The sequence below is a fragment of the Clarias gariepinus genome, chromosome 25 (genome assembly GCF_024256425.1).
Source record: "Clarias gariepinus isolate MV-2021 ecotype Netherlands chromosome 25, CGAR_prim_01v2, whole genome shotgun sequence".
In the NCBI taxonomy this organism is placed as follows: Eukaryota; Metazoa; Chordata; class Actinopteri; order Siluriformes; family Clariidae; genus Clarias; species Clarias gariepinus.
Genome location: NC_071124.1, coordinates 12,565,208 through 12,578,351, shown reverse-complemented (window position 1 = coordinate 12,578,351; position 13,144 = coordinate 12,565,208). Strand labels below are relative to the sequence as shown.

Here is a 13,144-nt window from a genome sequence, read left to right as displayed (position 1 = left end):
AAACTACAAACAATTGACCAGAAGGCTATGCCTATTATTTGTTACATTGCATTGTCTTTTTATAAAGCCCTGCATATAGGACCCTGAATATCCTAACTCTCATGTTTAGTTATTATTGCTGACGTTACTTGTCACAGCTTGATACAGAGCATTTTACAGTAATGAACTGTGTATAGCTCACTGTACATGACAAAAGTCCAAACCAGAAACTTTCAAGTAAGTAAAAAAGAAAGAAAAATTGTTCTCTGTGTAAATTAATAAAAATCATATTCTTTCAAAGATATTCCCTTAAAGGATGTTTCATAAGAGTGGTAGAGGGCATGGTCAAACATTTTCATGGGTGTTCAGGTCCTAAGAGTCATCCTAGACAAGACCGTTTCCTTTAGGATAGGAAGGTTTAATCATGGGATAAAAGTGATCAATCTGTGTTGTTTTGCAGTGACCTTTCCCTCTGATAAGCAGACACAAAACACATCAGCAAAATGCTCCCATAGCATAACAGAGACCTTTTTCTTGTTTTGTTCTTTAATTTGTCTTTCATTGCATATATTAAACGAGACATCTTCCCAGCTCAAGGGAACGTTAAGATTTTACTCTGTAGTAATAGTACTGTACTGTGCCAAAAGACTTGAGCCAATCCTCATTTCTTTATATTTTGCTTACAAAGAGGGAGACTTTCTTTAATGTTTTAAAATTAGTCTTGAGAAACAGTTCTCCAGGCAGAATGTTTTTTGTTCTTATTCCCATCCCATTCCCTGTACCTGACCAGTTTGAGATGAATGTTTTTCTTGTTTTAGCCACACAGTGACTTATGAATCATCCAAACACTAACTTGAGTCATGAACCAGTAAGAAACAGGTGCAGATGACGAGAGATGATCAGGCCGGTGATTAGTACACTGGTGTTGCTGAATGCTGAGTGTCATATTAAATTATTACATAATTTAATATGATACAGTATGTAGAAATGAGGAGTGAATCGAGACTTTTGCACAGTACTGAAAATTCGCTAAAGATGGAGTTGCTGGAGATATGCAGTAATATGTTTAGGGACTTGCTAATAGACTTTTTCACAGAAAGGCGCAGCAAGTGTTCTACAACAGTACTGATTGATTAAGGAGAAAGTGTGTTTGGCTGCATGCACTGAAAGTACTGTATTTAAAGGAAAAATACAATGAAAGTCTCAACAGTTTCAAACGAAAACTGTTGACAGAAATCCAGTCATGGATTGGACAAGAGGTGTTCCACAAATGGTGATAATAGATGGTAATACCACAAGTGTGTTTTTATTTACACCTAGCTTCACTAGGCTGAATCCTAAATCCCTCTGGCACCCCTAAACAAGAACACTACTTGCTGTGTTGAACAAGGGATTGTACACCCCATATTGTGCACTACCTTTCCATGTAATGCCATATGGGATGGGTTTTTTTCCCGATTTCCTCCCAAATTTAGTCGTGTCCAATTCCTCCCCGTCACTAGGGGGCTTCACATTAAGGCTACTACTACCACTTAGTCAGGAGGGCCGAAGACTATCACGTGTTTCCTCCGAACCACGTAAGACCAGCCAACTGCATCTTTTTGAACTGCTCATAACACTCTAAGGACAGCGCTATCTGCTCCTTCCACGTGCGCGAGCTCACAGACACCCCTGATTGGCTGTAGAGCCGTGATTAATGTGGGAGCACGAAGTACCTCCCATCCCTCCCCCTCTGAGATAGCTGGGCCAATCAGCTCTCTCTAAACCTCAGGCTGCGAGAGGTTACAGCATCACCCAGGAACCGAACGAGCAATCTCTGAATGATGGGGCAAGCGTTTACCACTGCGCCACTCGGAGGCGAGCTCTTTACCACTGCGCCACTCGGAGGTGAGCACTTTACCACTGCGCCACTTGCACTAACAGTCGCCAACTCCATCGGTCTCGGTTGGTTGGTTCTGCCAGTCGCGGGAAAATATGTGTTGGCAAACAAAATAACTGGTTAAATAAACACACACACCATAATCTCTTGATAATCAGTGGGGTTTGTTGAACTGTTCTATGAAAGCAACATCACACTCGAAGTTGTGTGGCTTTTAGCACAGCTGTGTGTCCTGGGCATGAGCAACAGCCTGAGCATGACCTCGAGTGTGATATTGCTTAGATCTAAAAAAAAAAAAACTTTACAGGACAAGATTTACAGGACCGTCCACCACTTCTATATTTTAGTCTTCTCACCCAGTACCAGTAATTATCACTGTTAATTACTGTTAATCAATCACCAAATGTCAGTCGCCAGCTCCGCATGGCCACAGTAAGTTAGTTTCCCTGGTCGCAGTAGGATTTGTATTCGTGGAGCACAATAACTGGTTAAATTAAAAAGAAATCATAATTTGTTGATTATAAACTGTGTTTCAGAACTACAATATTACATTCAAGGTTGTGCTATACTGCTGCTTATAGCATGGCTATAATGCCTTCGACTACAATCGTATCACAGCTGTCCTATATCCAGCAGGAAAACACTCCCTCTCGTGTGATATTGCTTGTATAACAGAAAACGAGCACAAAACCACATAATATTTTAAGAGTTCCTCAGACAGCAGGTCTGGTGTTCCTCTAAGTGGTTCTTTGTATGGCCTTGTGATTGGTGGCAGTGCAGATGCCAAGCAAGACATCAATAGGCTGGTGATGTGCCAGGAACTTGAAGTCAATGGGTAAAGAAGCACGCTCTCTATCCTGTATCGTTATAAAATCCACAATCATCCCTCTCATCTTGCTAACATTTTGACCGCCAGTACTGTCACGCTGTGAAAGCACACCCATAGCTTCCCTGTAGGCTGTCTTATCCCTCCTGGTGATGAGGATGATAAGTGTCTTCAGCTAATTTTAAGATGTTGTTTGAGCTGACAAAGTCATGCATGAAAAGGGAGTATAGAAGGGGGCTGAGCACACATCCTTGTGGGGTGCCTGTTGTCAAAATCAGCACGGAGTTCCCAATCTTCACTTCCTGGGGTCCGCCAGTCAGAAAGTGCAGTATCCAATTGCACAGGTGGGTGTTCGAGTCGAAGGCATTGAGCATGGTGCTGAATGTACAGCTATAATGAACGAAGAGTATTTATGTCATATTTACTCATGATGGACTCTAACTGACATCAAGCTCTAATAGTGTTATTGCATGTGGGGTTAAACTGGTTTTGGTAGGATAGACAAATCTGCTGTTGCGTTTTAATACAATACTAAGAGTATTAACATTGTGAAAAAGTGTGAATCAACTAAAAGGTTTACAGAAAAAGGTGAAATTCATGTCTGGAACATGTTTTATATCAGCAGCAGCTCCAAATTCCCTTTATTTTCCCTTTCTTCTCATTTCTTCCATCTCACTCTCACACACACTTTTCTTTTTCCACTTCCCTCAGTTATCTCCCCGATGACTCTGTTTAATATTAATGTAGCTGTCTAAGGCTGATTTCCAATTCTCATCCCTCTGCGTTCTCTCTGGAAGACACTAATGACACTGTGGCAGGCTCTCCCTCTCTCTCATCATCTCCACGTCTTCCCTACTGTCAGTCCTCCTAGCGTCCGCTCACTCGTTTCTCTCGCAACTCACGATTTATGTTCGCAAAGCACAAATTGTCTCACGCGTTACCTCCCCAAAAAAAGTGTTATCACCGGGTACATCTGAGGCGCACGTGTTAAGGAGAGCTCCCCTCCCACTGTAGCTTCGTGTAGGCACAGACACAGCAGTGGTGTATGCGTGTGTGTGTGTGCGTGTGTGTGTGTGTGTGTGTGTGTGTCTGAGTGTGTTCTGAACCTGTGGGTGGGTTTGGAGGTGGGAGCGTATAGAATAGAATCACATTTTATGTGCATGCAGAAATACTGAGTGGGCAGAGGAGGAGGTTTGGAAGACTTTTTTTTTTATATATACACACTGAACATATTGCATATTTTACATCAAGTGAGCATGTGCAGCTTGGCAAGTACTCCCACTGACATACTGCACAGTCCTTTATCCTTCCTGGGTCATTGAAGCACTGTACATCCTTTTCCACACTATGTATATTTCTATATAGTGCCCAAGCACTGAGCAGGATTAATGTTCTATTATCTCTTATAATTCTCTTATGACTAGAGGATATAACGAGAAAGGCGCTTGTAAAAACACCATTTAGCATTCTGTAATGTGAAAATGACACCTTTTCTCTAAGAATACATCTGACTATAAATATTTGAAATAAATGTTGGTGTGTTACAGAAGCCTTTAGGGCCAACCTGAAGTCAAAAATGTAGTAAATCAAAGATGGTAGTTCATCTGGAGCACAGAAATAACTTTCAGGATTGACAATTCTAACAAAGACTGACCATGCTGAACATGCATAATAAAACCCTGTGCTTGCTCCATGTAGAAGTGATCTTCCAACTTGTCCCAAACACTTCTACAGGGCCCAGTCAAAAATTAGGCGGCACGGTGGCTTAGTGGTTAGCACTGTCGCCTTGCACCTCCAGGTCTAGGTGTGTGTGAATGTTGACTGGAGGTCCTACCACGGTCATACAAATGGGAATAAATACAATGGTCACCATTTGCCTCCGTGGTCCACCCTGGCTGGATTACAGAGGCTTCTGGATGTCAAACTTCATTTTCTGTTCGAAGACAGTGCGTAGATTTTATACGTACCAGGTCCTACTAAGCCTAAATACATAGAAAAAATAATAAATGCATGTGAGATTAAAGCTCGGGTCTTATGGAGTTAAATGATGCTGTAGAGTGTCTATTAATGAGAACAACTGGTCTAGGTTGGACAGAAAGAAGTATAGGATGCAGGGAACCCAAAAAGGGATGTCTCCATATGAGGACGCAGAGACCCAGGAGGTTTTTCATTAACTTTTAGAAACGACAAATACATAATTTTTCGACACTATCTTCTTGCTTCTTAATATAATTTGCCCATCTGTCAACAAGTCTTCATATTCCTTTATTAAAAATGCCCTAAGCTAAACTGCGATCCACGAATGCCCCACTGTCGTCAATTCTTCATCTGAAGTTAATCTTCGTCCTTGTAGGGCTGCTTTCCGGGGACCGAAAAGTTCAAAGTCCAATGGAACCAGATCAGGGCCCGTATTCACAAAGCTTCATAAGCCAAAAAGTTGCTCCAGGTGATGAAATTCTAAGAAAATTCTCAGAATGATGACATTTCCTTAGAATTTCCCCTTAAACTTAGGACTAAATCTTAGTAAAAATAAAAATGATGCACGAATCATTTTAGCCCTAAAAACAGCTCCTAAGGTAAAAACTGTTAAGTGTAGAAAGGAGGACATTTTTTTTCAAAAATTATTGAACAATTGTCATAAATAAACATAACAAAAGCAACTAATTAAATGTATTATTATTATCAAATAAAAAGAGAAATGAAAAACTCCACACCCACTCACCCAACACACACACACACACACACACAAACCCTGGCATCCTTCGGCTCAAACTAATCTGTGTGAATTAGATTGGTCATACAAACACTCCGATACTTGACCCAGTCCAGATAATCATTCAGGCAGTACCTGTAAGCTTGCGAAATAAGCAATAAATGGTTGCCATTTGTGCAAAAACATATCATTAGAACCTCTCAGTGTATATTTTATCTTTTCTAGCCTAAGAAAAAATTATAAATCTTTAATCCACTGAGAGATTGAGGGACAATTACCGGGCTTCCAGTGTAAAAGTATTGTACGTCTGGCCAACGAAGATGAGAAGGCGACGACATCTTTATGTGCAGAACTTAATGGAACTGAAACATCTGTAATGCCAAATATAGCAGTGAATGGACAGGGCTTCAACTGTACCCCAAGTACAGTGGACATAAGATTAAAAAAACCTGTCCAAAACTTCTGCAGGTTTGGGCACAAAAAGAACATGTGACTTAAGTTACAGGGAGAGGCGTGGCACCTGTCACATTTATTCTCAGAAAGGAGGACTTTTGAGAGAGTTTCTATAGCAGAGGACAGAATGGCGGAAAGAAGAAATATTCTCCAAACACTGCAAAATGTAAAGCTAAAAGTAAACACTGCTCTTCTGGCCCTATAACAGAAACTATGCATAAAGTAGCCTGTAGTCATGATTATACAATTTCTTTACATACAAACAGAGGTGTATATGTCAGTATAGGTCAGAGATGATTTTTAATCAACCAATCACAGTCCTTAAATCGCTGCATAATTCCTGGGTCAACCACACCAACTCACTAAAAAAAAAAAAAAGGTTTTTGTACTTTCCTCACTCAGAGTTGCTCTGAGAAGTTTCCTAAATCACTTTTAATCTAGGACTCCTAGCTAGGACTTTTCAAGCTAAGATAGGAGCTCTCTGAGAATTCTAAGAAGCTTTGTGAATACGGGCCCAAGACTATAGGGAGGATGCTTTACCACCTCAAAAAAAAGTTGTTAGAGCGTGTCGACAGTGTGGGCAAAAGTGTGCAGACATGCACCGTCATGCAAGATCACAACGCTATGGGTGGCAGTTTAATCTGAAGTTCAGGCTTCAGCTCTCAAACACTGTTAATTGTTGAAACTTTTTCCTGATAATGATCCAATACTGGCCCTTGAGAATCCCAGACAACTGTAAGAATCAATTTTCCAGCTGTTTGATGACTTTTAACATTTTTAACATCTGAGGATGTTTCCGTTCCATACTCTTAGTATGTTTCCGTTTACTCTCGGGCCCGTAGTGATAAATGTCTCAACACCAGTAATGATTCTTTTCAAGAAACTTTTACCCTCCTTAGCGTATCTTCACAAATTTTATTTGCAGATATCTGAACACTACTGATCAAGCTGTTCGGTACACACCTTAGACTACAAAAAAACAAATCACTGCACTCTGCTCTTCTTTTGTGCAAATAACAAGCAGGTATGTAGTTTAAATTATCCGTGCTAGGCCAATTACATACAATTAATCTATCAACAATCTCTATTACTTCCTAAGAGGCTTTACACTTCTACTGTACAGTACATAACGTCTCTTCTTTTTTGTTTGTGAGATATGGCCTATATGGTAGGACAGCATAAGTTCTAAAAGCATCAAATTTCAACTCAAACACTGACTTGCATGACACGTACATACATAATGAATAGTCGTTTCTTGCTGTGGCGCTGGCTTGTGTGAAATTATATACTCACAAGCGGAGGATGTTTTCATTCACACCTTGGCCGCTAAACTGCTGCCATTTTTTGCTGTGTTTGACAACATGACACAAGACAGCAAGAGGACATCATAAGAAAACCCCAATGCCTTATATAACCTGAGGAGCGGGGAAAATAATCCCTAACTTGTATCCGTGTCAGTGGAAGGACAGAACAAGCTGTCGGCAATGAAGCCCAGGGAAAAAGTAACACGAGAGCATGCCACAGATTTACACTCTATAGTACACAAATGCAGGAGAACGCTGTGGGGGTGAACACGCAGATTTCTCTACACCTGCAATAAGATGCAGTCAGGCAAACACTGCCCCCTAGATTCGGTTAAAGGCTTTAAAATTACCTGGTGGAGGATTTTATACAAGGCTTAAGAGTTGCAGCAAATCTTAATCTTAACCCATCATCCTCTAGCACCATATTCCTAATACAGCAGGAGTATTATAAATTGGGTCCAAATGAAATAGGGTTGTAAATCTCCATCACTGGTATGATGATTGACTTGAGCGTCAATTTTTTGCCTATAATTTATGAAGATTGTATAAATAAGAACATTCGGAATCCACTTTGCATTGGTGAGGTGAGTGGAGTGCGGTGGATTAGGTTGCCACTGTTGGGCCCTTGAGGAAGGCTGGTCAAATTGGTGGCCTGGTGTTTTGCATGCATGTCTCCCCGTGCTTGGTGGGTTTCCTCTGAGAACACTGATTTTCTCCCACAGTCCAAAGACATGCAGATTAGATTAACTGCCATTTCCTAATTGCCCGTATTGTTGGACAGCGGATGTATATGTTGACCAGAGGTCCTACCAATTGGGAAAATACACAATGTATGGCCTCCACAAACACTATTTGGACTACAGATGTTCCTAGATGGATGGATTGCCCTGAAGATCTGTATCCGATCGGATATACACAACTCACAATAAATCCATGAACAGAAAGTTGGGGGTGTGCTGGCGGAATTGGGGGATGATGATGGGTTCTATGATGTCTCCGAGGTAAGAACGTGCAGTGACTGAGCCATGTACAATAACCAAATCTGTTTTGTGCTGACTGGTGATGCCTGCCCAGACTGTTGCACCTCCTCCACCAAAGCAAACCCTGGGGACCATGTTGACCTCAGCGTATCGCTCACCTCGCCTTCTCCAGCAACGCTGACGACAATCATTTCTGTGCACAGGATGGTAGACCACTGGTGCATTGTCCTGGTCACATGGTCTTGTGCCCACTGCAAACGTTTACGGCGGTGTCTTGATGTCAGTGGAGTCACCTGCAACAGCATTCAAGCCAAAGTGGTGGAGACGGTTGCCAATGGTTTGTCTGGAAACCCTAATACGCCTCGCAACGGGCCTGCAGCTGTGTGGCAGTTACATAACGATGTCTGAGTGCATAGGTCCTTAGATACTGATCATCGTTGCAGTCTGTCACTCGTGAGGCTCCACTCCTGGGCCGGTCATGAACTCTGTCAGTAGTTCTGTGTCTTGATGCAAGTCTGCTGATGACACACCAAGTTCACAAGCAACATCTGACTGCCTGCCAAAGCCGCGCCATGGCCAGGTGGCGCTGTTCATCCATTAAGTGCCATCGTGTGTTCATGGCTGTTTGGATGATAAACTTGGAATGAGTGACTGGCAATACCAGCTTTTTATACCCACAGAATGTTGAAATTGATGCCACATTGAAAAAGGTTGTCTTTCCCCAGTAGCCTCCCTATCCCAAAAATGTCTGAAGTGAAACAAACACCGTATGTACAGTATGACATCCACTAAGTCTCTCACAATATCCCTAACTTATTATTAGTAGTGTATATTAGGAACTTTAACATATTTTATACAAGCTGACAGTTGCCTCCTCCTTATTCAAGAAGCGTAGAAGAGGTCATTCTTTTTAATTTATTCTGATTAAAACCTAAAAAACAAACAGATTTTTCCTAATAACTGGCCAGTAATTAGACAGATTCAATTCACTCACTTACTCATAGTCCATACCGCTTTATCCTGTATACAGGGTCTGGGGCCTGGAGCCTATCCCAGGAGACTTAGGGCACGAGGCGGGGTACACCGTGGACATGGTTTGTAAACCAGGGAAAAAAATAAGTAGAGGTCAATAATGTCTGCTTATAGTATAATACTACACAAAGTCAACCAGATTAACAATACATCTCCTTCATTTTCTACTGGATTTGAGTGATATAATGTTGTTGGTCTTTCAAGACCATGCAATCTGCACATAACTTTTGGCACAGGTTTTACGCCGGATGCCCTTCTTCATGCAACCCTCCCCTTTTATCCGGGCTTGGGACAGCACTGCATCCATCCAGTGGCTGAGATTCGGACATTAAGTGGGAACTGAACCTGGGCCTTCGCATGGCAGACGGAAAACACACTATATATACCCCTATATTTAGTTGATACTAGAGAGTACCTGCGCCGTGCAGATGCACAGTGAGGGACACCAGCTACACAAGCCCCGGCCATACCAGGCACCCAGGTGGTGATGACGCTGCCTACTGGTACACTCAGTGAGAAATGCCTGTCAACTTTATGAGCACTAACGTTAAGTTGATGATGATGCTGGCTTAAACAAAACACAAAACAAACAAAGGAAAATAGAATTTTGGTTTTATTACACACACACACACACACACATATATATATATATATATATATATATATATATATGAGAGAGAGAGAGCGAGAGAGAGAGAATGATCCTTGCCTACTCTTATAGAATTTAAAAATTGCCATAGCAGCGCCCTCTGCTGTCCGCATGTGTTCATTACACACACTGCACGTTAAGCATGATCAGCTGATATTGTATTATAGTTATTTTATTAAAACGTACATTTAATTTATGGAGGAAAGGACCTACATACCCAACATCAGGATGTTTTCCTCTTTTCCCACATGCTGGACCAGAAGATGACGGAATTTTGTAAAATCCCCGAACCACTCAAACGCCTCCTCGGTTCGGTACCGTTCATTCCAGTACTCCGCGTCTTTATATCTCTTATTACAGTCCGGTAAATACTCCATACTGCGCGGGTGAAGCAGACACAGGGGGTAATGTACTAGCAGCAGGATGTCATATACTTGTGATGGCAGGAAAGCACGTGTTTTACAAACTCACAAACACGACAGTGTGATCAGTGAACCGTGATTCAGACTTTCAGACTCATGCTTCTGTACAGAACAGTGAGTTAAATACTACTCTATCATTAATACTGCACACGGATCAGTACTGTTCTACACACTACTAGTACTGTAGCATGAATTCCAGCTGGAGCTCGGCGCTTGCCCTATGACGTCACCGCCAGACGTTTCAATATAAAAGTCATTTCAGGTGCTTTTTTTTATTAATAAAAAAATATATATACAGGTCAACTTCAAATGAGTTTTTTATTACAATAAATATAAAATCAATAAATGTTTCAAAATGATTCCGGTTTAGTGACTCAAGTTGTTTTACAATTGCCTTTCAGTGCATTTTCTCTTATGTAGCAAGAAAAAAATGCCATTTTGTTTAAAATATAACCTTAAATAATATTTAGTAAGTCTGTCAGTAATAAAGCTTCTGATTACCATTCTAAACTACTGGTATTTGGGGGAAAAATTACACTTGTAACACAAAGATTTGCAGTGAGAGTCTCGTGTTGCAACCAGTTACACCATATGACATTTCAATTGCCACAAATTTATTTTCCCAGCTGAAAAAAAAAACAGTATAAAATAATGATACCATAAATATTGCCAGGCCCCAGGTTGAAGTCCAGGGAACTACTTATATGTTTGATTCAAAAAAACTCTGAATCCGAAGGTACTAATGCATAGTACAGAACGGATCCTTAAAAGACATATATGCAGCAGCAGCAATGTGTAACCACGTCATCATGATAAACAACAAAGCATATTCCTACCCTTAGAAAGTTTTCATTTTGCTTTACTGTCATCAGATATATTGTCATCAGACAGAATTAATGTTCTATGAATGTTCAGAATTAATGTACCATTCCTGTATGGCTTCAGTTGTCTTTCAATGCTCCAACATCCACATCTATGTTTTGCCACGAATGAAGGGTGATAATGATATCCATAAAGTCTGATTTCTCTAAATTTAATTAGCACGTACATAAGAGGCTGAGTTAAAGTACAGTTCTGCAATATATTAAAGTCGGTCTGTAAGTAATTAAAAAAGACACCTAGTGTTAAAAAGTATATACACTCACCGGCCACATCATTAGGTACACCAGTTCACTTGCTACTTGGGTTTCCATGCACAACCCTCTACACTACACCAGCAGAATACTACTCTGGGTGCTACTTTTCAGCTACGAGCAGAAAACTGAGTCTACAATTAACATGGGTTCAAAATTAGACAATAGAAGATATAAAAAAACATCGGCTGGTCCAAAGAATTTCTGCTATGACGTTTAGATGGTAGGGTCAGAAATTTGCATAAAGAACATGTAAGCATAGATCTGCCCTGCCTTTTATCAGCAGTTCAGTCTGGAGGTGGTGGTGTAATGGAAGGGGGGAGATTTTCTTTTCACACTTTGGGCCCCTTTTATCAACTGAGCATTTTTACATGCCACAGCCTACCTGAGTATTATTGTTGATCATATACATTCATGTCTTTGATGTGGTGGAATGGGAGATTTTCAGCATAGATGTGCAGCAAACAAATCTACAGCAAATGCAAGTAATTATCATGTCAATTTGGACCAAGATCTCTAAGAAATGTTTCTAGCACCTTGTTGCCACGAAGAATTAAGGCAGTTCTGAAGTCAAACGTTTCCCACCCAGTACCAGCAAGGTGTACCTTATGAAGTGAGTGTATGCATTTTACTTTTCACTGCATTACATGTATAACAATAAACACTATTGTACATAGCTTTATTGATAACCTACCACATTTTGATTTATTAACTTTAATGGGCTCACTGCATAGGAAAACAATAGTCAGCATTTTATCTCACCATAGATAATGATGCCCTATTTAAAGGAAAAAATAGCAGGCTGGTATAACAATTGTAAATGGGTTTGTTTGGATGAGTGGTTTATTGATGCTGATCCAGGTTGGCCATTTTATTGTATGGTGTATTTTTGTGTGTAAAAACATAGTAATAATCATCTGACCATAGGGGGTTGTAGTATTAGGCAAAAAGATATATAACTTTTTCACAGTGCCATTATTTATTTAAGAAAATGAATCCAAAAAGAAAAAAAACATGTGAGCAATACTAAATACCCCATGATTCAATAGCTTTAGATTTACCTTTACCAGCAATAACTTTTCAAAATTATTTCCTGTAGGACTATATTAGTCTCACATTGTTATGGAGGACTTTTGGCCCATTCTTTGTTATATCATTGCTTAAGTTCTTTGAGATTTTGGGGCATTTGCTTATGCACAGATCTCTTAAGGTCCTACCACAGCATTTAATTTGGATTGAGGTCTAAACTAGGCCATTCCAAAACCTTGATACTTGATGCTTTTTCAGCCATTCTGATGTAGATTTTCTAGTGTGCTTCAGAGCATTGTTCTGATGAATGACTCAATTTCAACCAAGGTGTCAGACAAATGGCCTCACATTTGCCTCTAGAATTATCTGCTATACAGAGGAGTACGTGGTCAACTCAATGACTGTAAGGTGTCCAGGTCTTGTGGCTGCAAAACAAGCCAAAATAATCACCCTTCGACTACTGTGCTTAACAGTGAGTATGAGATATTTCTTGGTTTCCCCAAACATTGCACTGGGCATTAAGGCCAAACAACTCTACTTTGGTCTCATCTGCTGTAGGACGTTGTTCCAGAAGTTCTGTGCTTTGTATAGATGCAGTTTTGCAAACCTCAGTCATGCTGCTTAAACCCTTCCAAAAAATGTACCACCATGATTAGATATTTCATTATGTTTTTACACAACAACCATAGAATTTAAAGAGGGGGTGCAAACTTTTCAACATGACTATTCACACCTTTACACTTCT

General features: G+C 40.4%; 1 protein-coding gene across 1 annotated transcript in view; it reads right to left on the bottom strand.

The window, feature by feature from the left end:
- Nucleotides 1-10,431, bottom strand: part of ece2a (endothelin converting enzyme 2a) — an 86,643-nt gene extending 76,212 nt beyond the window's left edge. The window contains exon 1 of the mRNA XM_053486809.1: nucleotides 10,033-10,431. Within this exon, the coding sequence (XP_053342784.1) occupies nucleotides 10,033-10,192 (160 nt within the window). The 5' untranslated portion in view covers nucleotides 10,193-10,431. The remainder of the gene's footprint in view (nucleotides 1-10,032) is intronic.
- Nucleotides 10,432-13,144: the final 2,713 nt, after the last annotated feature.